Raw genomic sequence first — 24,541 nt, forward strand, 5'->3', positions numbered from 1 at the left:
TGAAGGTGCTCTTGCCAGGAATGGCTATAGATGGCAATATCATTAGGTAAGCAGGGCAAACCCTCCGGTTCCTGCTAAGATATAATCTACCAGCTTCTGAAAAGTCATTGGGGCATTTTTCATCACAAAGGGCATCTTTGTAAACTCATACAAGCCAAAAGGAGTCACAAAGGCTGACTACTATCTAGCACTGGAAGTCAAGGGCACTTGCCAATAACACTTGGTAAGATCAATGGTTGTAAGATACTTAGCCCCACCCAGCTACTCTAGGGCCTCATCTGTCCTAGATATGGGGTAAGCATCTGACTCTGTGTGACTATTTAATTTCCTGTAGTCCACACAGAACCTGGTGCTGCCATCCTTCTTTGACACCAGCACCACTGTGGAGGCCCAGGGACTGCTGGACTCTTAAATTACCCATAGTTGCAACATCTCCTGTATCTCCTCCCTCAGAGTCTGTTTGACTCTCTCAGGTACCCTACAAGGGGCCTGCCTAATAGGCCTTTGAGGTCCTGTATCCACCTGGTGCTGCACCGGGTGGGTGCACCCTGGTTTCCCAGTGAACATGTCCCTCAAACTCCTGTAACACTGCTCGGATTTCTTGAACCTGGGTAGGAGATAGCTGCTGCAATATTGCTACCCCTTCCACTGAGGTGTCAGTCCTAGCCTCACTGAGGAGATCAGCCACCAGATTTCCCTCTGACTCCTCCTGCAATCCACTGCAAACACTCAGCACAAGGGCCTCCCTATCATGATAAGGTTTCATCATGTTAACATGGTACAGTTTGTGCCCCTGCCTCCTGCCTAGCAGTTCTTTCGTGTAGTTAACAGCACTTACCTTTCTTACCACCTTGTAGGGTCCCTCCCAGGCTGCTTGCAGCTTGTTGTGTTTGACAGGAATGAGAACCATTACCTGTTGCCCTACCGCACACTCTTTAGCTCAAGCATTCCTGTTATACCAGACCTTTTTCTGTTGCTGGGCTTCAGTCATGTTCTCCTGGGCCAAGCCCATGAGTTCCCTAAGCTTTGTCCTGAGGTTTAGGACATATGCCACAACAGACTCCTTGAAGGATTTACACTTACCTTCCCATTTATCTCAAATTAAATCTAGAGGTCCCCTCACCCTATGCCCATACAGCAACTCAAAGGGTGAAAAACCTGTGGAATCTTGGGGATCCTCTCTGTAAGCAAACAACAGATGGGGCAAACATTTGTCCCACTCCCTCTTAAACTGGTCTGCAAATGCCCATAGCATGGAATTGATTGTAGAGTTTAACCTCTCAACAAGATCATTAATCTGGAGATGGTAGGGGTGGTCTTCAGGTGCTTCACCCCACAGTACTTTCACAGATAAGCCAGCAGATCTGACATGAAATTGGCACTTCTATCAGTCAGTATTTCTTTTGGGAAACATACCCTACTGAAAATCTCCAACAAAGCATTTGCCACCTTTTCTGCCTCAATGGAGGACAAAGCCACTGCCTCAGGGTATCCTGTAGCATAATCTATTACCACTAGGATATACTTTTCCCTGTGGAACTTGGGGTACTCAGAGGCCCCAAAATATCCATAGCTACCCTCTGAAATGGCTCATCAATCAGAGGCAAAGGCATCAAAGGAGCTCTCAACTTGTCTCTTGCCTTGCCTACCTTTTGGCACTGCTCACAGGTCCTGCAGTACCTTGTTACATCTCTGGAAATTCCAGGTCAATAAAAGTTCTGCATAACACATCTCTTTGTATCTTTTATGCCCATATGACCTGCAAAAGGAATATCATGGGCTATGGCTAGAAGTGCCAGATGATAGGCTGTAGGCAATACCAACTGCGGTATCCTCTCACCTTCTAGCCCTCCCTCACGGGTCCATTCTCTATACAGTAACCCTTTGTCCCAGTATACAGAATCCCCCTTCCCTTGAGAATCAGGTGCCTCACTAGCTACCTGCCTCAGGCCTTGTAATGTAGGGTCGAAGATCTGAGCCTGTCTCAACTCTCTCTTTTTAACCCTTATGGAAGCCTGGCCTCCTCTGACAGTGGTGCCTCACTGTCAGCCTGGGTACTGCTACTCACCTCTACCTTTGCAGTCATTCTGTCCAAGGGGACATCAGTACCCCCAAGCAGCTGTGGCTCACCTTCAGTCTAACTGTTACAGAATAGCTCCCTCCCTAAAGTAACCACCTCGCCAGTCCTGGCTGCAAGTATGCGGTCTGTTTGGGTCTTCCACAGGCTACCAGACCCACATGCTTGTCTCCGAGCCTGACTGCGTGTAACTGCACAAACACATGATACTGCCACATTGAAATCCTTCCTTATCAGGGCATCTGCAGGATGGTAGTTTGGTATCCCTGTGGTCTCAAGACAACTTACTATTGGCATTTTGTGTTTCCCACTCTCTCACCTTTTGTTCCCCACCTTGCCTCTGTGGACATCTGTATGCCATATGGCCGCACTGGTTGCATTTAAAGCATTTAACCCTAGGTCCTGAATGTGTTCCTGAACTAGTGGCTTCACCTGCTACTGGCAGATTCTGTTGTGGCAGTCTGGGCTGACCAACATGGGTTCCTTTAGAGCCACTAGCAGTACTGGGGGCCCCTTTCCTGTGCAGGGATGCCCTGCTTGCTAGGTATAGGTCTCCTTTCTTTCCCAACTCCTCTGAAGTAGCACGTTGCCTATCAGCTAACCAGATCCTCATGTCCTCAGGCAATGTGCTAAGGGCTTGTTCCCTCACCAAAAGGTCTGCCAGACCTTCAAAAGTGGTGACCTGACATCCACTCACCCACCTATGAAAACAAGTGTTCATTTCAGCAACTAGCCACACACACTTTCATCTGCCTTGCATCTATGCTCACAAAAGTTTTTCTTATAAGTTTTAGGTGTTAGCTTAAAAAATTCTAACAAACAATTCTTAACAGCAGTATAATTAAAACAGTCAGCATCAGACACTTTGGACAAAATAGTTACAGCTTTACCATGGAGTAAGGGGGTCAGGAACCGTACCCAGAGCCTTTGGTCAAGATCATACTGTTTACATACCCTCTCAAACATATGAATGAAACTATCAAAATTATCCCCCTCTGTAAACTGCGGAAGACATTTACTGACTTTTTGTGCTTCTGGGGTCCAGTTACTCCCTTCCCCATTATCTCCATGACTCCGGCGAAAAGTCTTCATCTCCTTTTCATGCTGCCTCTGCCTTTCCTTCTCCTCAGCTTCCAGGCGTAGCAGTTTCTCATTCTCCTCAGCATGTAGACATCTCAGTCTCTCTGCTGCTTCTGTTTCCATATGCCTGGCCTCCACCTCAAGTCTCTGTAGCTCCAGATGGATTTTTAAGTCCTCTGCAGAAAGGTTGAGCTGTTCATTCTCAGTGTTGTACATCTCCACAGCCAGTCCGATCATCCTTCTGATTTCTGTTTTCTGATGTAGCTATGACCCAAGCTGCAATCATGTTTGCCTTAGTCAGGTTTCCATGCACGAATCCCTTAGCCTGGCATTTCTCAGCCAACTGGCTCCTTTTCAGCTTGCCAAACTCCTCTACTGACATTCTTGCCTGCTCTCCCTGACTAACTAAGCTAACAAAAGAAATAAAACTGTTGCAATCTGAACTCTGAATATTCACTGCGTGGCTGATTTATAGTACAAAAACACCTTCAGTGATCACTGTACACAAGCTTCAGGAATCCACTATCCACACCACTACAAGCCAATCAATTATCAACCAATTAATATGTGGTGTGGGTATCCCACCACTGCCAAACAATTAATACGTGACACCTGTGCACTGGCCCAGCAATCAAGGAGCCACAATCCTCACCACTAACAACAGTGAGGAGCATCCACATTGGGAAGGATAACAAATACACACACAATAAAGTACAATTTCTCTTAAGAGCACATAGAGATCAAAGTTAGTCTGGGACTGGTTTCGCCCTTTCTCTCCATGCCCCAAAAAGACTCCCCACTGGCACAGCTATAGAGTGGGGTCCTTAGCCAGGGTCCCAAGCCAAGTCCTTCTAACACTCTCTCTGTCCAACCAGTGCTTCGTGTCCCTGCCCAAGTAGCTGACACACACACACACACACACACACACACACACACACACACACACACACACACACACACACACACAAACACACACACACACACACACACACACACTTTGATATTTGATTTATATACAACCACACAGACACTCCTAGGGAAGGCTGGTACAGGTTCACCAGCTGTGCCCCTTCTGTCCAGGCTAGAAGGTAGTAATCACTGCCACCAAGACCCTTACTTAGCTACTAAAAAGGCCCCTACCAAAGAGTGTCCAGTTATTACTGTGCAATATTATTATCCAAATGGTAAGTGTGACTGAGCAGTAAGGCTTATTTGGAGTGGCTTTGTGCAGTATCACTATATACATGCAATGTACTCTAGAGCTTAAATTATCTCTGCACAAAACAGCAACAGTTGAAAGGTCTAAAAATGTTTAATAATAAATAAAAACACAAGACATGAGTGTTTGTTTTTAGTTTTTATGGGGAGATTTAGGGGTAGATTGGGGTACGTAGTTGAGACTGTATGTGTGTGAGTGCTGTATGTGGAGATTTTAGTATGATTGTAGTGTGTGTGGGTGTTATCAGTGAGTGTAAATATGGCTGCAATGGGAGTGTAGGGCAGGTAAGAATGTGTTTGTGTTTTTGTATTTTTTCGAGTATGCGTGCCCTCGGAGTTGGTATATATAAGTAGCGGGGGTGTGGTGGACTTCCCTCCCTGCAGTAACATATGGTGGTATTTCCGATTGTAGTTATGTACTGTTTATGTTTTGTTTTGGGGGGAGGCTTGGATTTTTTTTTGTTTTATTTATTTCGAGTTTGTGAGCGTTCGTGATTGTGTAGTTTCGTCTTTATGAAGTTTTGATGTTTTAGTTTCGAACTACTGAAATTCGAGATTTCAGTATTTCAAGATTAAAAAGTGGACCTGTATATAGATACTGGTCAGTGCCTAATAGTACAGTGCAGGCCTGCACCCATATCTACACATCATATTATAAATATGTGCCCACAAAAATTAATAGTACACATTACATGGTTCCTTCTTCGACAGATGCAGTAGGTTCATAGGTTCATAGATTAGTACTAAGCTAACTGCACTTGCGAGCCATTTTAAGCCTAGCCAATTATCCTTTGTGAGACTCAAACCTGCACCTTGTGTTTGAAAGGCAAACACCTTAACCATTAGGCCACCCTCCCAACAATGTGTACTGTCACAGTTACCTCTGATTAATTCAGGTTACACAGATTTATTTGACTATTATTACCACGAGGAATTCTGACAGAACACAAAATGACCCACCTACATTGTCTGTAAGTGTTCCTACTTAACTATGATTTTGTTGAGCATTTCTGAATAACCCTAATCTTTTGGAGTGTACAAGATGAATTACATGGTGTTTTACATCCTTCCATTATGACTCAGTACAGTACCAATTTGCCCAACATAACTGGTTGGGAAATCATCCTGATAAAAATAAATAAATAAAACCATTTTCTGATTGTAGACAAGCCTCTCTGCTCCTACAACGTGCCTGCACCCCTTCCAAACTTACTTATACTAAAGTCATGTCTACAAATAGGAAAAATGAAAAAATCTTCCAAAAGAAAGAAATCACTGCCTGCACACACTTACAGCAGTACTGGCAGTGATTTCCTATATAAACAAAAATCAAGGCTGCACACACTTACAGCAGTACTGGCAGTGATTTCCTATGTAAAACAACAATCAAGGCTGCACACACTTACAGCAATACTGGCAGTGATTTCCTATGTAAAACAACAATCAAGGCTGCACACACTTACAGCAATACTGGCAGTGATTTCCTATGTAAAACAACAGTCAAGGCTGCACACACTTACAGCAGTACTGGCAGTGATTTCGTATGTAAACAACAATCAAGGCTGCACACACTTACAGCAGTACTGGCAGTGATTTCCTATGTAAAACAACAATCAAGGCTGCACACACTTACAGCAGTACCAGCAGTGATTTCCTATATAAAACAACAATCAAGGCTGCACACACTTACAGCAGTACTGGCAGTGATTTCCTATGTAAACAACAATCAAGGCTGCACACACTTACAGCAATACTGGCAGTGATTTCCTATGTAAAACAACAATCAAGGCTGCACACACTTACAGCAATACTGGCAGTGATTTCGTATGTAAACAACAATCAAGGCTGCACACACTTACAGCAGTACTGGCAGTGATTTCCTATGTAAAACAACAATCAAGGCTGCACACACTTACAGCAGTACTGGCAGTGATTTCCTATGTAAAACAACAATCAAGGCTGCACACACTTACAGCAGTACCGGCAGTGATTTCCTATGTAAACAACAATCAAGGCTGCACACACTTACAGCAGTACTGGCAGTGATTTCCTATGTAAACAACAATCAAGGATTTCAACTTCGCCAAGGGGTGCTCCATGAGTTAGAACCTTTCTGCAGTCACAAAGATGTCTGTGCAAAATAACCAGCCTCATTACCAATTTGTTGCATATTTTCAAAATATTACATTAATAATAATTCCTGCATATACTGTCTTCCTTATTCCTTTATTTAACCTTTTTTTTCTTCATATACAGTGAATCCACCTTACCCTTCCCAGGGATCAACCTAACCCAATATGGGGCCAGTAAAGAGAGTAGTAATGCTGGGTAGTATCACACTGCACTGGTGAATGTGTTCTAACCCCATTCCACCTCACTGCAGCATTGCATGCTCCATGATCTTTGTCTCTGGGACCTGCATGTGTGTTTCTAAATGTGAACCACCCACCTGACCTAACAATATACCGCATGCAGCATTGAACTTGCCAGGTTCTTAATGCTGCTGCAGTGATCCTAGGCAATTGCTCCTCCCTGGGATGAATGAGCCGACATTGGCCAGTTATTTCCATCTACAACTATCTAGCTCCTAAAATGCACATGCCGCTATTTTAACACAGGTCATGTGGAGCCAGGTAAATGCTATGTTAGTCTGTACCATGGTGACATATGTCCTTTATTTAACATTTGTTAATCAGGAGCTGGTCTGGAGACAGTTTTTAACCACAATCTGAGCCACAAGGAAGGAATACAGTGATGTTTACAGCCAAGAATGGGGACTTATCTGTACATGTACCACTCATCTGCGCATGTACCAACCATCTGTGCATGATGACTTGTCTGCACATGTACAACTTATTTGCACATGTACCACACAACTGCACATGTACCACCTATCTGCACATGTAGCACTCATCTGCACATGTACCACTTATCTGCACATGTACCACTCATCTGCACATGTACCACTCATCTGCACATGTACATCAGTACACAAACACAACAGATACAGTGAATGAAGTTATGAAATAGGTGAAGCAAAAAGATTAAGGTCATAAAAGAATAATGAAGAGGTGGTACAATAGAGCAGGAGAGAGGAAAGCAGTGAGACAACTAGGAGGGTAGAAAGGCTGAAAATATAATAAAATGTTACCAATAGAAAATTATTTGATTAACTCTTCCATGTCCTACAGATGGCAAGTACAACTGCCTTTCCACAGTGACAAAAAGTGTACTGACAATACAATGGTAAACAATAACAACAGCAAACAATAAATAACTGTGAAGAAATGGGCAACCACCAAAACATGAGTGCTTCATCTAATTTAATACAGACTTCTTCAGACATGCCTGATGAAGTCTGTGTTAAATTATATTTTGGTGGTTACTCATTGCCTTTCCAAAGAGCTTGCAAGTCCATATATACATTCATTATAAACGTGTGCCATGTTTTACACAGATGCCTGTCTGCCTCAGTGACCTAGTTTGCCAATGATTTAGTGATATCCTTTGTGTGTGCTCAGGCAACCTTGATATCTGAAGGCTATGTCCTGTACATGGTGTATAATAGATGATTTGTTATATCACAGGTAACAAAATGTTCTATTGCTAACAAAAAAAAAAAAAAATCAGCAGACTCAATGCATATCCACCTTTTATTTCATAGCAGGTGTGTAACTCATGTTTTTTTATGCAGTAATTTGTATTATTTAGGTCTTTATTTATTGCTGGTCTCTGTAGTTTCAACATTTATTGTTGAATATCTTAGTGCTTAACATAGATCTTATGGCTTCACACTTATTCTTACAGCTACAGATTGACCACTTAATCAAGTGTTATGAATTTGAACATACAATGGTGGTTAACTACTAACTTGATTCTTCGGTAGTACTTACTGAAGTAAATGTGATGACATATATGAAATAATAACTTATTGTGCCCAAACTGTACGATTCTAGACTGTCCTCATATGTGTTAGTTGATGCTTCAGAGTGAACTTATATTTTAGAATAAACGTATATCATGCAACTAGTTTAATATTTAAATTACAAATATCATTACTGTCTTCCACAGGCACTAGGCAATCACGACTGAGTGGCATAGACTGTGACCGTACTGCACTGGACAGAGGCTAACGTGGTTTTGAGACAGCCATGTCAGAGGTTCCAAATGGCTGTGGACCAGAACTTAATCCCATTTACTTCAACCTTTGCAGTCTCTATGGAGTGTGGGGGATTGTGCTACAGGCCATAGCTGTAGCAGGAATTATTGGTACTATCCTTATTGCCTTGGTATTTATGGGGCTCCTTCCCTTTATGCCTAAAGACATGCGGAGGGGAGCACTTGGTGTCAACTTTATGTTCCTGATGGGTGTCTTAGGCCTTTTTTCATTGATTTTTGCTTTTGTTGTCCAGAACTTCACCCCCAACTGCTCGGTGAGACGATTTCTCTTTGGTGTACTTTTTGCTGTGTGCTTCTCCTGTCTTGTATCAAATGGAGTACGTTTGAACTATTTGGTGCGCCACAATTATGGACCCAAAGGCTGGGTGACTGCTTTGGTTGCCATTGCCTTAATTCTAGTAGAAGTTGTAATTAACGTTGAATGGCTTTTGATAACTAATGTCCGTCATAATCCTCTTGGTGCAGACCCTAGTGGGGACCCATGTAACTATGCTAACCAAGACTTTGTCTCAGCACTGGTTTATGTTATGTTTTTGATGTTTGCTGCACTTGTAGTCAACTGTTTTGCACTTTTTGGAGACTTCCATCAGTGGAGACGTCATAGTATCTTCATTGTAGTAACAGTGTCGCTTTCTATGGCCATCTGGATTGTCTGGATTGTGATGTACACTTATGGCAACCGACAAGTTGGTAACCCTCTAACATGGGATGACCCTGCTTTGGCTATTGCTTTAGCTTCGAATGCTTGGGTCTTTTTATTTTTTTATTCTATTCCACAACTTGTAGAGGCTATGCGAGCTGATTATGACATAAGTCACCCAGTTGAAAATGTCCAGATACAAATGCCTCGATACACGACTCTTGAAAACAGGGCATTCTCTATGGAGGAAACTTTAACAGGTAGTAAAATTTAACATTTATAGTTAATGAAATTAAAATGGCAAATTCGTTGTGGAAAATAGTTATTATAATGATACTCCAGGGCTGCATGAACAAAAGAAAAAACCTGCAGCATTTAATTGTTGACTTATTTGTTGACTTGAATGTATGTCGATATCATTCTTTCTTAAGGGCATATCAAATCATATCAGAAAAATGTTACATTATGATATGGAATTTGAACATTTTCAAATATATGATCAGAAGATGTTTAGAATACTGTAAAGTAATAAATGTGATGCTAGTGTTAAGTCTGAATCACAATTAAAGCAAGTTAAATATTCTAATTTTGCAAAATATATGTTTAAACATTTTTGGACCTTCTAGTCTGTTATTTTATCAATGCAATTACTTGGACTGTTGTAGAGGGGGAAAGAATGATTCATCAACAGGTTGTAATGGGGTCTTAATATACAGATTCAGGTGATTCACAGATTTATATTTTCGTTATATTCTTGTAATATCTCACTACACGTAAATCTGAATTTCTTTGTATTCCCAAGCTGAGACAGGCAGACAGACAGACATCATTTATTTATTTATTTATTGGCATTTGTTTATGGGGAAAGTCAGACTGGGTACTAGTACTCATTTTCTGTGGAGGCCCAGGAGACAAGCTTCACAGATATATGTTCAAAGAGAAACAATAAAGTTAAGTCCTTGTCCCGCTCCCCACCTAAACTGTTCTCTGTTCTCTTCCCCTCCCCTCTCAGCTCTCACACTTTACCACAACTACTCATTTAAGGGCTTTATGATATTCTACCAACCTTGAATTTCTCTCTGATGGTAATTGTTAGAATCTAACTTTTTATATTATATTTTATATATTTAATGTGTACCATGACTGTTTAGGCCCTCTATATTACTCTTGTATTCTAGCATGATCATGTATAAGTTGTATTCTGTTTCTCCTGTGCATATAAACTTGTATGTTAATATTGTATGTTTTGTTTTTGTATTTGTTTATCTGTGGAGCTTTTCTCCTCAGGTCTCCACTGAAAAAGGGCTCTGCAGCCCAACCAGACTAACTTGGTTTAGCAAATGGCAAATAAATAAAAATAAATAAAGTATAATATTACACAGACAAAACAGATCTGACGTAGTATATAATAAGAATATTATAATTCAATGTAAAACTGATGTTATCTAGAGTTATTCAAGGACTGAAGAACTTGTGATGATATCACTAATAAACTACATGTTATAGTTGTAGCAAGTTCTTTTTTTTTTTTCTTTTTTCCTTCTTAACTTGACACTTAAGAGAAGATCAGATCTTTTTTTTTTTTTTTTGCTTTAACTAGAGGGAGCGCCAGTAGAGGAATGTCTCAGAGGCCCCAGATGACCTAGCTATGGTCGAGCATTTTAAGCTCTTTGCTGTTAAAAAAACAAAACGCAAATGCTCACTTCCTGGTTTTAACCTATAACTTTTAAAACTGTAAGGAAAGCATATTTAAAGTAAAACATGTAAAACAGCACTGCAGTGTGACAACACTAAAGGACGAGAAAATATTTATTTGCAAATATAAACCAAGAAATCAAACCTAGTCAGAGAGCAGTTCTACAAGGAAGTTCTCTGAATTAAATTTTCATTTGTGAGAAAATCATTGATTTGTTATGTATGTTCACATGTTCATAGGTACTTACTATGCAAATGATTGAGAGCTAACTGATTGAGAGCATCTTTAGAAGCCTAGCCTTACATTCCCATGGTAGTTTCTTTAGCTCTTATGTTTTTTGTATTCAAATAATCCAGAGACATGCAGAACAAGGATATGTTGGGGCAATTACATATTGCTCCTGTCCATGAGGGACAATGATGCTAAACCAAGGATGACTTTGCAGTTATCCATTTGTTTGTGTCTTTCGGCTTTTCCCGGTTAGGGGTCGCCACAGCGGAACTCCGGTCCGCTAATGATTGGTAGTGAATTTTTACGTACCGGGTTACCAGCCCTGACGCACAACCTTCAACAAAGGCACGCCCCATTCACGTATGCCTCCACACAGAAGATGCTCTAGCTGAGAATCAAACGGGACAACATCTTGCTATGAGGCGACAACACTACCGCAGCACCACCACTGCAGTTTTTGCAGTTATCCATTTCTTTTGTCTAAATTACATTCAAGTAGAGTAAAGGAAGTGCTTATCTTTATGTGGAGTAGAAGACAGTTCCACAGAAATGGAATTCTCTGTGATACATACTCATCCATCTAACAAGCTCAATTTATGTTGCAGAATATCGCTTGAGTGGGTGTTTATACCACCACTGACCTCACAAATATGCAATAGGACTGACATCATAAGATCTTTTTAGACTGTATACATGAGGCAGACATTATTTCTCGGTAGCCTGAATGATATCAAGAAGAGGAATAAGACTTTGAGATAATTTGCATAGTTGTTATGATTTAGGCCCTGGACTTTATTAGTAAGGCAGTGTTGTACTCATTCCACTTGTGGCAAGTGTTTGAACAAGTACATGAAAAGCCGAAAGAAGAAGAAGATTTTATTTAACATTTGTTTGCCAAGTGTCCATTTTCAGTGGAGTCCTGGATTGACAACCTCCATAAGTTTATAGATAGAGAAGAAAATTTTGCAAGAGAGACATTACAGAGTAGTAGCATATAGATTGTAAACTTTACAGCAGTTATTATACAATAAGAGGATATTACCCCTTCTGGGTGAGAATACTAGTGTACAAAATATACAATGAGGGTAGATAAGAACCTAGTAGAGCATTGCAAGATATTTCACAACTGAATAAGAGTATATAAATGTTTAAAGTTTCCATATATACATTCAAGCAAATATACATGTAAGACCGTATATATATATATATATATATATATATATATATATATACATACACACCACTACCTTTAGTGCCTTTGTCTAATGTCATGGATCTGAATGACTGACAGGCATTAAAACCCTGCACTGATGGAGTGCTCTCATTGGTCTTAAACCCTGCCCTGATGGGTGACCTCATTGGTGTTAAACCCTGAACTGAAGGAGTGCTCTCATTGGTTTTAGACCATGCACTGATGGAGCAATGTGTCACCTGGTGTAAACCACATCCTTTTTATGCAACTTTACTTCTCTTTAAAGTGCACTAAAAATTATGGGAGTAGGCTGTAGAGAGGAAGTTAAGACTCTTTATGCTTGTTTCTGTACAGTGCAATGTGCTGTGATTCTGCACTATGGGCAGGCTTGCACTAAATTACCTTATTTATAGTACAGAAGATAAGACCAGAAAATCAATAAGGCACACCAACTAATAACAATACACTTGAATTTAGCCTCACTATACTGCGTTGGTGGTGCTGCGGTAGCGTTGTCCCCTCACAGTTAGACGTTGCCCATTCGATTCTCAGTTAGAGCATCTTCTGTGTGGCGACATGCATGAACGGGCATTCCTTCATTGAAGGTTGTGCATTAGGCCCGGCAAGCCAGCATGTAAAACTCTACTGCCAATCATTAGCGGACCGGAGTTCCGCTGTGGCGACCCCTAACCGGGAAATTCCAAAAGACACAAACAAACAAGTAACACCCATAACTAGCTTCAAAACACATTTTGCCACAAGAAAGAATAAGTTAATTAATATGAGCAAATATTACTAATTTAGCCACTCAGTAGGTTAGCCAAGAATGATAAATAGTGTTGATTTGCTTATTGGCTAATGATGGTTAATACTAGTGATGGTCTTACTACAGCTAAACTCAGCTAGGAGTCATTGTCTTTTTTTTCTCCTTCTCTCACCAGAAGCAAAACAGTTACATTAAACTCAAGCTGGTTCATAAGAAGTAAATGCCAGACTATTTGGTGATCAACATCTTATCACAAATGTTCTGTGGGTCAGCAGTCTTGTTGCAGTTTCTCCTGGAATGTGCTCTAGATAGCATATACAACAGCTCAGTGCCAGAGAGCTAAGCTGCCCAATGGTCCAAAATCAGACTAGTTTGGGAAGTTGTCCTACACACTACTGAATCAGAAACAGTCAGGAATCAATATCAGCATGCTCCTTCTCTGCCCAAGAGCAAAACACTAATCCTAAAATGGCTTTAAGAAGCAGTTCAGAGGCTTTCCCATGACTTATAGCCTTTAGTAAGACGTGAACATAATGACCCTAAACGTCTTCTCACTCCAAGAGAAGAACACTATTACTAATTCTAAGATTGCACTTAAGAAGCAGTTTTCAGGGTTTCAATAGTTTGGTAGTCTTTGTGAAGCTTAGGAAATAATGTTTCCATGCTCTTTGTCTCCCCAGGAGCAAAACAGGAGCACTAATCCCAAGATGTGATTTGCAATCTGCCAGCGACTGCAAGACTTACTCAGATGTTTGTAATTTCAAAAGTACGACGGAAGGAAATGAATAAATGTTATATGTCTTACAGTGTGCACTAAACACTGGGAAGACAGAAAGACTAACTGAAATGTCCGTCTATTGGGAGGGTCTTCCTAGTCTGCATTTCTAATGCTCACTAGCAGTGTAAGATGATGGTCAAATGGAGCCCTTGGCAGGTTACTGGACTAGATCCTGATCCCTACAATAATTCATTCCAGTGTCCCATTACTTGGCTCCCCCCAGTAACCACAAATGCTGTTCCAAACTGGCAATGTGCGTGATATTCTCCTCTTTACTTTTGCAATAATTACACAATTATGGATTTAATTTAAAACTTTTATTTCAAATTGCATAGCACAAATACTAATGGGCATTTGTTAAAAAAAACAGTTGCCCATTTTAACCAGATTTAGCATGAGCAACAGTAAACTTCCCCTGAAGCTCATATTCATTGAAAAAATACATAAAAACTCACATTCCTAGAAAATGCATCTGGGCAGTGGTGATTTGTGTACCTCGGTCCCAGAGCTGCTTTCATATCATGTGCCCCCTGCATGCATTTATGAATGGTCCTGAAAATGAAATTCACCTTTCTGATTGTTTTAAATTTCTTGTTTAATACAACAATGTTTGCTAAGTGCATTTTATATTTGTAGTTTTGGACATTTTTCCAGTAAGCAGTGAAACAAAATGTATGAATTAATAATGACAAAAGTACCCATTTCAGAACATTTCAACTATACAAAACCACTCAAACTGTTGGCATTATAATCCACTCATATCAATAATTAAGGCAACTAAATTCACTGAGTATACATCACTTCTGACTGCAATATATAAATGGTCACAGAAAAGTATTCATATTTGATTTACACAAATGGAGACTAGTCCTGCAAAAAAACAGGCTCCTGACTTTTGAACTTTATCGGCTCAGCAGGGTCACTCATCTGTATCTGCAGACATCCCCCAAACTAAGCAGTTATACATAACTACATTGAGTACACCTTTCTCAGATGTCTGTGTCAAAGAATTAATAATAATTCTTCTGGCTTTTCCCGGTTAGGGGTCACCACAGTGGAACACCTGTCCGCTCATGATTGGTAGTGGAGTTTTACAGTGTCAAGTTGCCAGCCCAACTTTCCACAGAAGGCACACACACATGCACTCATGTCTAGGGCCAATTTAGCGTGTCCAATCCACCTACAGCATGACTTTGGTAAGTGGGAGGAAACCAGAGCACCCTGAGGAAACCCATGCAACCACAGGGAGGACATGCAGACTCCGCACATAAGGCACCCCAGCTGAGGATCGAACCGGAAAACCTCTTGCTTTGAGGTGGCAATGCTAACCACTGCAACACCGTGGCTGCCTAAAAAAATTGATAATAATAATAATAATAATAATAATAATAATAATAATAATAATAATAATAATAATAATAATAATAATAATAATAATAACAACAACCAAAGTTGCACGCCACATTTGTTTCACATAAAAACACAATAGCCAAAGTTTTATTACTTAATTTAGGCATACACACACACACACACACACACACACACACACACACACACACGCACACGCACACGCACACGCACACACACACGCACATGCACACACATACATGCACAATAGTCCTGCAAAGCCAGGTTAAAGAATTTAAAAGTGACTAAATAAGAGCATAAGATACTTTTATTGACAGAGAGATACAACCCCCTCCAGCAAGTATAGACACTTTGTTGACAGTGTACGTACACACTTTATTGTTAAGAAGAAAAAAATACATGTACTTTATTGGTAGCTTTGGCTGAACAACAGTAAATTGTATAAAGATTACTAGCACCATACCATAAGCTCTAGCCAGGTATAGCACACTTTAACTATAAGAGTATTTATAAGAGCATGATAAATATTAATGCCAGATAACATATGCTAAGTCAATATGCACAATCTCTACAGAAATAAAAGTAATCTGAATAATTCCACATCAAGGAGAACTATTACTAATTCCCATAACACAGCAATACTAGGAACCAGGGTCCAAAGGAATTTCCACAAAAATAAAAACAAATGACTTTATTGAGCATTTTCATTGTTACACAAACAGGACTTCATCATGTTTTGATCAAGTCCTGCTTGTGTAAGGACGAAAGGGCTCAATAAAGTCCCTTGTTTTTATTTTTGTGGAGATTCCTTTGGACCCTGGCTCCTACATTACCGTGTTATTTATTTAAGTTTGGGTTGTAATGCTACACCTTCTGTTTGTTTTATAGAACTATTACTAATGCAGAAGTTGCTGCTGACAAATAACTTTGAATGTTAGTGCTTTGAGTACAAATGCAATGCCTGCTGCCCTTGATGAATAAATCACCTATGTTACATTAAAATTATTGTACTGGTGATATTGCCATTAACATTTTCTGAACTACATCAGCTATGCAATAGGGAACGGCTGGCAAATTATGACAACAGGTTAATAGTTACTAGACATGCAGTCCAGGAGACCATTAAGGAGCCTAGCATAAATTCCCAATTACTTTACTTTACTAAGTGACTTGCTCAATGTCATATCATAGGTAAATGAAGGTGGAAAGATTCAAACACCATTCCCTTGCCACAAGAAGCAGCTCATTAACTAGTTGAACTTTAGTCCTCTGCACTAACTTCCAGATTAACAGTTTTTAACTCAATACAGAAATCTTTTACAATAAAATCTTGTAAATGAAGGTAGAAAGATTCAAACTCTGCACCTTGCCACAGGAAGCAGCTCATTAATAAGTTAGATATTTAGTCCTCTGCACTAACTGTTGTAGTAACAGTGTTCAACTAATGCAGATATCCTTTACATTCCAATCTTCTAGAGAAGACTGGATCACAGAAATTTGCAACAATGACTACATAAAGGATGCGGAAGATCAGACTGTTCTGATAATCACTCCGAATAATGCAGGCTATATGACTTAACAAACACCAGCCCCTTTGCAGTTGCTGGAGGTAAAGAAGATACTGCAAAAATATATTACTAAAATGCAACATGGTTGGACTATATTGTGCAATCCACACCTATGAATGAATTAACTCATTCTTTAGCTCAATTAATAAAGCAAAACAATTATAGAAAATATAAATGATGCTGCAGCAGCTTTTGTTCAACAACCTACAAGTTATACAAAAATCAGAAATTACTGCATATAAATCTTGGAGGGGGGGGTTATAGCATGCTTGCAGGACACCTACATCTCATTTTTGACCTTCATTTGTCTTTTCTGTCATCAAGAATAGCTATACTTTCTGACATCACTCAGTACAGGACTGACTAATTTGAATGGCTAATAATGTTGTATTATTGCACCATACACCTCCAGAGTCAACCAAGCCAGATTGTGGAGTAATGGGGCCCTTTGCAGGGTAATGAATCAGACCTCTGCCAGCCATACCATTATCCCATTACCAGGCTGTCTCTCCCTATTTGCAGGAAACACAGTTCAAACCAGTCAGTGTACATATGATTTTCTTCCTTACTTTCACAAATACCACAGAGATTTGGATTTCATTTTAAATTATTTCAAATTTTACATGAAAAAAAATTATATTCAATTTCTGTATGAAACACTTTTATATTGAACAGACTCAGCATGAGAAACAGTAAGCTTGTCTTCACTTGAAACTCATATTTAATGAAAATGCATCTGGCAGCCCATTAAACTACAGTAGATATACTGAGATTCATAGTGAAATACCATATAGTGTAGTAAAAATTAACATCAGTGTTAAAGGTGCAGGACTTTAACACATCCGCTAACAGAGAGGGAGTGTCCAATGGATGTGTATCCCCTTTAAGAAGCAGCCCAGGAGTACTTTCTAATGATGTAAACCGGAAGGGTCACAGAAAACAAATGAAGGCTGAGAGAATGAAACCATGTACTACAGGAAACAGCTCTTTAACAGCTCATAGCCTTACTCAACCACACTAAGTGCTAGTCAAACTGTTGCAGCCCAAAACAGTGCATTTTACACCTGTGTACCTGCAAAAAAGAAACAAGCTAAAGTAAAAATGCATCCATAGCTAAAATACTTTAACATCAAGCTCATTGATTTCATGGGTAAAATTTGCTTACGGCTAAATAATAAACACATTGTAAATATCAAGGAAACCAAAAATCACATCTAAGGGGTATGGCTCGTGTAATAATGCTCCTACTTACTACAAATGTCTTTCTTTTACACCATAACTACTGTGGTTCATAATACTAGTTACTAGTCTTGCAGTCCAGAGGACCACTGAGGAGCCTAGCCCAAATTTCCAAAGTTCCTTTCTCAAGGGCAAGGAATAAAGGAGGCAAAATCAAAAATGTCCAGGAAATGGTAGTTGGTATAGAGGATTAACGCTCTTGCCTCTAGTAGCCAAGACAGGATTTGAGTGTGAGCAAGTCACTTAACTAAACTGCTCTAACTAGGGCATTATACATATACCTTCTGCAATTCCATTGTTTGAAAAAACATGTTGTTATATCCCAAAAACAAACACCTGCACCTGACTGTAGCATACCTGCAAAAAACTGCATATATTTGATCTGTGTTTGTTTGTCCTAAGAATGCTTGCCTTACACATGGCCCAGATGTAATGTACCTGCAAAAAAATCACAGTGCTTCCAACTTGCTTTGGCAACTTAAGTGGTCTTAAAATTGCTTTGTTACACCAAAGAAATGGATGCCTGCTCAAACACCTCTTCGTTGCATATTCCATCTGTGCTTGTTCTTAACTATTCCTTACATTCCTGAGAATGCCTGCATTCTCACACCAAAAAGAAATGCCTACTTGCATCCCTAAAAATGTTCCCTGGGCTTTTCACATAAAAAGAATGTGTGCCTCATTCATACCTGGGCATTGTTAATGTCTTCTCATTCTGCTATAAAATTAAATCGTGTGGCTCCAATTAGTTTGCTCTGCATGCATGTTTGCTCCTGTCTCACTAGCTGGAATCATGCCATGTAGAAAATCTAAAAGGACACCAATGCTGACCAAAGTCGAAAAACATTTCTTTTTTATCAGTGAACATCAGGCTCACTGTAGTTGCCTTGCCTAAATTGCCTAGTGCTGAATCCAGCCTTACTCACTAGTAAAAGCAGACAAGATGAGATTGGGAAGAGCTTCCTCAGTTAAATGCAGAACAGGGGCAGACCACTCAAGAGCCACCGAGTTTAAAAGAGCAACAGAGAAAGGGTGGGTAGGTGAAAAGCCTGGTCTCACAACAGCAACAGATCATTTCATTAGCAGCTCAAAAAAGTTGTAACTTTCCCTTTTCTGCAAACTTTAACTAATAAATGCTGCTTTTCAGTTCCTTTCACAGATCACCCAGCTTTAAGCTCTTTGTTTTCAGAAAAGAGAACAGTAAATAAATATTTCCTAATTTGCCTTAAATACTTTCTTTTAGAACACCAAGTTAAGAACAAATTTAAAATATAGGAAATGTAAAGTAAAACAAATGCAAACTAAAAGAAATTGCAATACATAAGTGTAAAAGAACAAAAGCAATTCGGTATTGCAAACCTTAAAATCAGAATTCTAAAGCTGTCTCCCCTCAACAGGTCAGTAACAGTTCCAAAATATTGTTGTAGCCTTTATGTCTTTAACTGCCTTAGACCTAGGTCATTGTAGAAAAAGGTCATGAATCAGCCAACATACCTGTTTGACAAGAGATAAAAAAAAATAAACAATTCAAATCCACAGTCTGATTTTATGCAGCAATTTCTTTATGTTCTTTACTGTAACTAGTTCAAAAGTGAATTGTGATTAGGAGGCTGATTGTTGCTTTAATGGCTGTATATGTGTAGCTTTGGTGCAACTTGTATATTTCTGGATTATCAGTTTTAAATATTGTCTGGACTGGATGTAAGACTTAGATGGTTACGTTCCACTTGATGGTGGAGACATGACATCATCACAGATGGCTCATCCAGACCACCCAATGAATGGACTTAGGCTCATGCATCTAGTAGGGATTAAATGGGCTACAGGGCTGTTGCCTCCATTGGGGAAGACTTGGCTTTGTTTCTTACTTCCCACAGTGAAAAGCATTTGTTTAGTTTATGATGAATGATGTCCAAAGCCCAAAGTAATGCAATGGTGGGTGAAAATGGCAATCCCTCCAATGAGGTCACAGTTTAAAATTCTACTCCATTTCTTAGTTTACCTTGAAAAGCTTACCTTGGTAAATCTACTCAGAAGTCTTTGCAATGTGAAATTAAATTTGATCTACCTGTTCACACTTTTATTGTATGACTAATCAGAAGTTGGTGTTTCATTATTGAGCAAAACAGTTCATGACTGCCTATGCAAGGGGCACAGTTATTAAGGCACACTTAATTACCAGTGGTTTATATGCACATAGTTTGCTCACAAATCTCAATCCCATGTATTCTGTTAGTCTAGAAGAAACCACGATGGCCTAGTAAAATTTGTGTCAGGATACTATTTAGGGACACAGTACTGTTCCCAGGGCAACCTTAGGTGAAATGGTACCATAGGAGATGTGTTCTGTATTGCTGCCTCACTGCACACAACTCTCCCCATGCACACAACCTCAGTGCCTTCCCAATTTACCCATCCTGGCCTTCCCAGATCACCTGGTTCACATTTGTTTCTACATTTTTATATTTTGTCTTACTCTTCAGAATCTTTCTGCATCTATTCAACACACAATAAAAAGGAAATAATCCAGTGGAATGGAGGCCACTAAGCCACAGATGTCTGGGGTTTAGATATTTGAAAGTATGCTGTAGAGTTTTCTTCCAATGTTTTGATCAAATGATGGCCTGATCAAAACTCAATAACTAAGGAAAAAAATTCAGTATTACTTTTTAACTTCGCTTTTCATGCATCCTTTCAACACACTCTAATTGGACATGAGAGGTCTGGAGTCATTAGCATCTCAGAAGCCATAGGGTATAGCTAATCTGAAGTGTATCTTAGAGCTTTACTTTATAACAATTTGATCCAGTGACTTCCTGAAAAATCATGAAAAAGGAAGGAAATGCATTTGTCTTATTGTTTTTTTTTATTTACATACAAGAAATAAATATATTGTATCTGAGAAAAAATAGTAGTTCTCAATAAATTGAGACGAAAAATGTTTGTGGGGATATGCAAATCATATCTTGTTATAGTGCCTGTCACCTCCCCCCCCCAAATAAAAAAGTAGCCACCTTCTGTGTACCTCCCTGGTGATAAGTAGGGATGAAGGCATAAATGGACCAACTCTTATATTTTAAATGGCTGCTTTTAAACAGAAGTACACTATGCCTCCTCACTCCTACCCTGCAAAGTCAGCTTCATCTAATGTACGGCTCTAATGTTAGAGTGGGTGAAACTAAAAGAACAAATACAACACAGCACCATAGTTCAAACTGTTGCTGTCAGATTTATATAAACAGCATGCTTCCTTAACACTACCCCAAAAGATAGCCACCTCTGTACTTATCTGATATTTCATTGTTAGGAAAGTGAAAAAACTGACTACAGTAATGTATTTCAGCTTGCTTCTCCTAAACTGTACACTGCCCCTAGACAAGCTATAGTGACCTTCTATGCACAGCCCTGAGGTTAGTGAGGAAAGTTAAAGAAGTAACTACCACACTGCCGACAGCCCCCACAAAGCTATAATGACCTTCTGTCCATACGTCTGAGGTATAATTATGAGAAAAATTAATGAAGATAAAAATTGGTGATGTTATTTTTTATACACACACATGTGAGAGCACATGCACACACACTCGTGTGCATACACATGCACACATACACACACACACACACACACACACACACACACACACACACACACACACACACACACACACACACACTCTGACACTATACTGCACACTTATCTACAATCAAATAGAAGTAATGCCAATAGAAAAATACCAATATAGACATTTTACTATGTGTCAGCATGGAACAAGATGCACAACTGCTATACTTGGACTGCACCTCCCATTCAAAGGCTTCTACATAATGCCTGATGTCTTTGTTCCCCATAGCATCCTTTTTAGGAAAAGCCAAGCTAATGGCCATTGCACTGTAAAAAAAAAGATATCATATCCAAAATAGGATCACAGTAAGGTTGCTCTGTTCATTGTTGGAAGCCTTAACACCAAACTGCCCAGCACTGAAGTTCTCCTTCATTTGGCGCACATCCATATCTGTGGAATTATTGAAACTCAGTTGAAATGTTCATTAAACACTTCCTCTATACCTTTGTTTTGCACTTGCCATGCCTTCAGACCTGATGGCAACTGTAATGGAGTTTCCATATTTGTTAGGGACCCTATCACCTATAGACAGATTACCAGAGACACAAACATGGAATGCATTGAACTCACCATCACAGTAAATAGGACCAACTATCAGTTTATAGTCTATTATAAGACAACCTCAATGTCCCCTGAAAATCATATACGGTTTAAAAATGTGCTTGATGGACTCTATTAATCTGAAAAATCTTAGCTACCCCTCAATGAACTGGAGTACCTATGCTTCCAATTTAGAGTATGCCCAAATGTTCTTAGATTTAATAAAAATAATCCTCCCTGGATCAGATTGTTGACAAACCCAATAGAGGACATAATATTCTTGACATGATCATTATGAATACAGCTTCTTCATATATTGTTTCCCTGGTATGTCTTTCCCTGGTTAAATCAGAACATAAACTACTGACCTTTATCTTCAAAATCTCTGAATCCAATATTTCAGAATTCAAGGAGTTCAAATTTACTAATCTTTTGAAATTGTATGGCAGAGTTTCAAAATTCACTTATAGCAGTATTATCCCAAACATTGCCATGGGCAGGATGAAGCTTACAGTAACTTATAGTTTTAATACTTTGTCTTACGCTACAACTAAATTATAGTGTACGCACATCTAATATTACTCTGTATATACTGCACATCTTACATTTACCTTCATTCCTAACAGCCTTTCTTCATCTCATAATGCTCTGCTCTATATTCACTCCTACTCCGCCCTTCCCTGACAGTACCTCTAAGCAAATCATTAGCAAAACTCCCTGTTCTATTCACCCCGTTACTCTCCTCTCATATAGTACAAACTAACAAACATTCCTTGTTCATGATCTCTTCTGTATCTGTCAATATATTGGTTGAAGTGTAGCAAAATATTGTGGGAAAATGATTATCTCACCATACTGCTTAAATCTCTCTATCCTCAATCTTTCCACAGCCATACATATCACATCTCTTTCTAAATCGTCTTTCCTATTCTACGTTACCCAGTAAATCACACTCTAAACTTTTCTTTGCTTTCTTTCCTGTTGTTATTCCTCTCACTTCCATAATCATTTTACCACAATTTATTGCTAAACTTCAACCACTGTACCCCCCCTCACTCACAGTACCTCTCAATCTCTTGCTACAAGAAATATGGAAAAAGCCTAAAATAAAGGGAGGAGGCCTCAAAATAGGTACAGATTTTAAATGTTGCACTTATAAACAGAATGTTCTTAGAATAACAAGATTTTTGTTAGCATACTTTTTTTGAAGGCTATGAAGTCTGAAACTCAAACGAGGAACAGACCAAAAATATGATGCAAAAACCTGGAATATTCTGTGAAAATTTAGACACATTTTCCTCATCTCCATCACTTCAATCATACTCTCATTTTTCTAATTACACTTCCTCCTTTTCTTCAAACAACTTACCAAGTCATGTTCCTTTATTGCTTAGTTATAATCCCTGCTCTAGTACAACTAAAACACCTAACCTGCTATAATGTAAAAACAAATGTATCTCCCAAATCAAAAATACTAGTACACAAATATCAGCAAATAGGAGTGTTCTCCACAAAATGGTCAGTAATAAAATATTAATAAACCTATCAGGAAGTCATTTTATTTGCAGTTTACAGTAAACAAAAGCTACCAAAAAATCTTTTTTTTTCAAAAAAGTAACATCTTTAACTATATAAAAAATAGTCCCTCTCTTCATCATGTACTAAATGCACTTCTGTCTAGTCTGATGCAGTATACATTATGTTTTGTAAAATTAGCAATTGTGTGAAAAATATAGCCACAAAGTGTATTTACATGCATTGCTGATAATATAGAAGCCCTTCATATTTGTGTACACTACACATAGCGTGTCAATAATTCTGTCCACCATTATGAGTCCATTCTCCATAACCTGAAAGCTGCTTTTTAATATTAATAACAATATTCTGTACAGTTGCAATGGACTACTGAAGGCCAAAAATAACTGAGAGCCCCAAAAGTCACATAACCAAAGCTAGAGGAATGATTGTCAGATAAGCTGATGGCATGCTAACAAAGCCACTTAGCCCTGTTTACATTGATGTTGGGTGTGATACTCTACCTCTACGCCAGTAATCAAGAAGCCTCAATCCTCACCATTGGCACCAGTGGGAGACATTCACTGGGAGGATGGATAACAGGTACACACACAGTATCTCCAGTTGCAGCTCTCTGCATCAAGTACAATCAAGCACAATTTCCATTAGCAGCACATGGGGAACACAGTCAGTCTGGGGCTGTTTTTTCTCTCTTTCTCCAGATCCCCAGTAAGACTCCCCACTGGCATATTTGTAGAGTTTTGATCTCAGATGAGTGTCTAAGCCAAGACTTGTAGAAGTTATCCCTGATAGCGCACAACATTGAAGATTGGG

General features: G+C 39.2%; 1 protein-coding gene across 1 annotated transcript in view; it reads left to right on the forward strand.

The window, feature by feature from the left end:
- Positions 1-24,541, forward strand: part of LOC122808765 (G-protein coupled receptor family C group 5 member C-like) — a 250,042-nt gene that overhangs the window by 130,199 nt on the left and 95,302 nt on the right. The window contains exon 2 of the mRNA XM_044079796.1: positions 8,447-9,454. Coding sequence (XP_043935731.1) covers positions 8,527-9,454 — 928 coding nt within the window. The 5' untranslated portion in view covers positions 8,447-8,526. The remainder of the gene's footprint in view (positions 1-8,446; positions 9,455-24,541) is intronic.

Source organism: Protopterus annectens, chromosome 1.part1, assembly GCF_019279795.1.
Source record: "Protopterus annectens isolate FY-2018-M chromosome 1.part1, PAN1.0, whole genome shotgun sequence".
In the NCBI taxonomy this organism is placed as follows: domain Eukaryota; kingdom Metazoa; phylum Chordata; order Ceratodontiformes; family Protopteridae; genus Protopterus; species Protopterus annectens.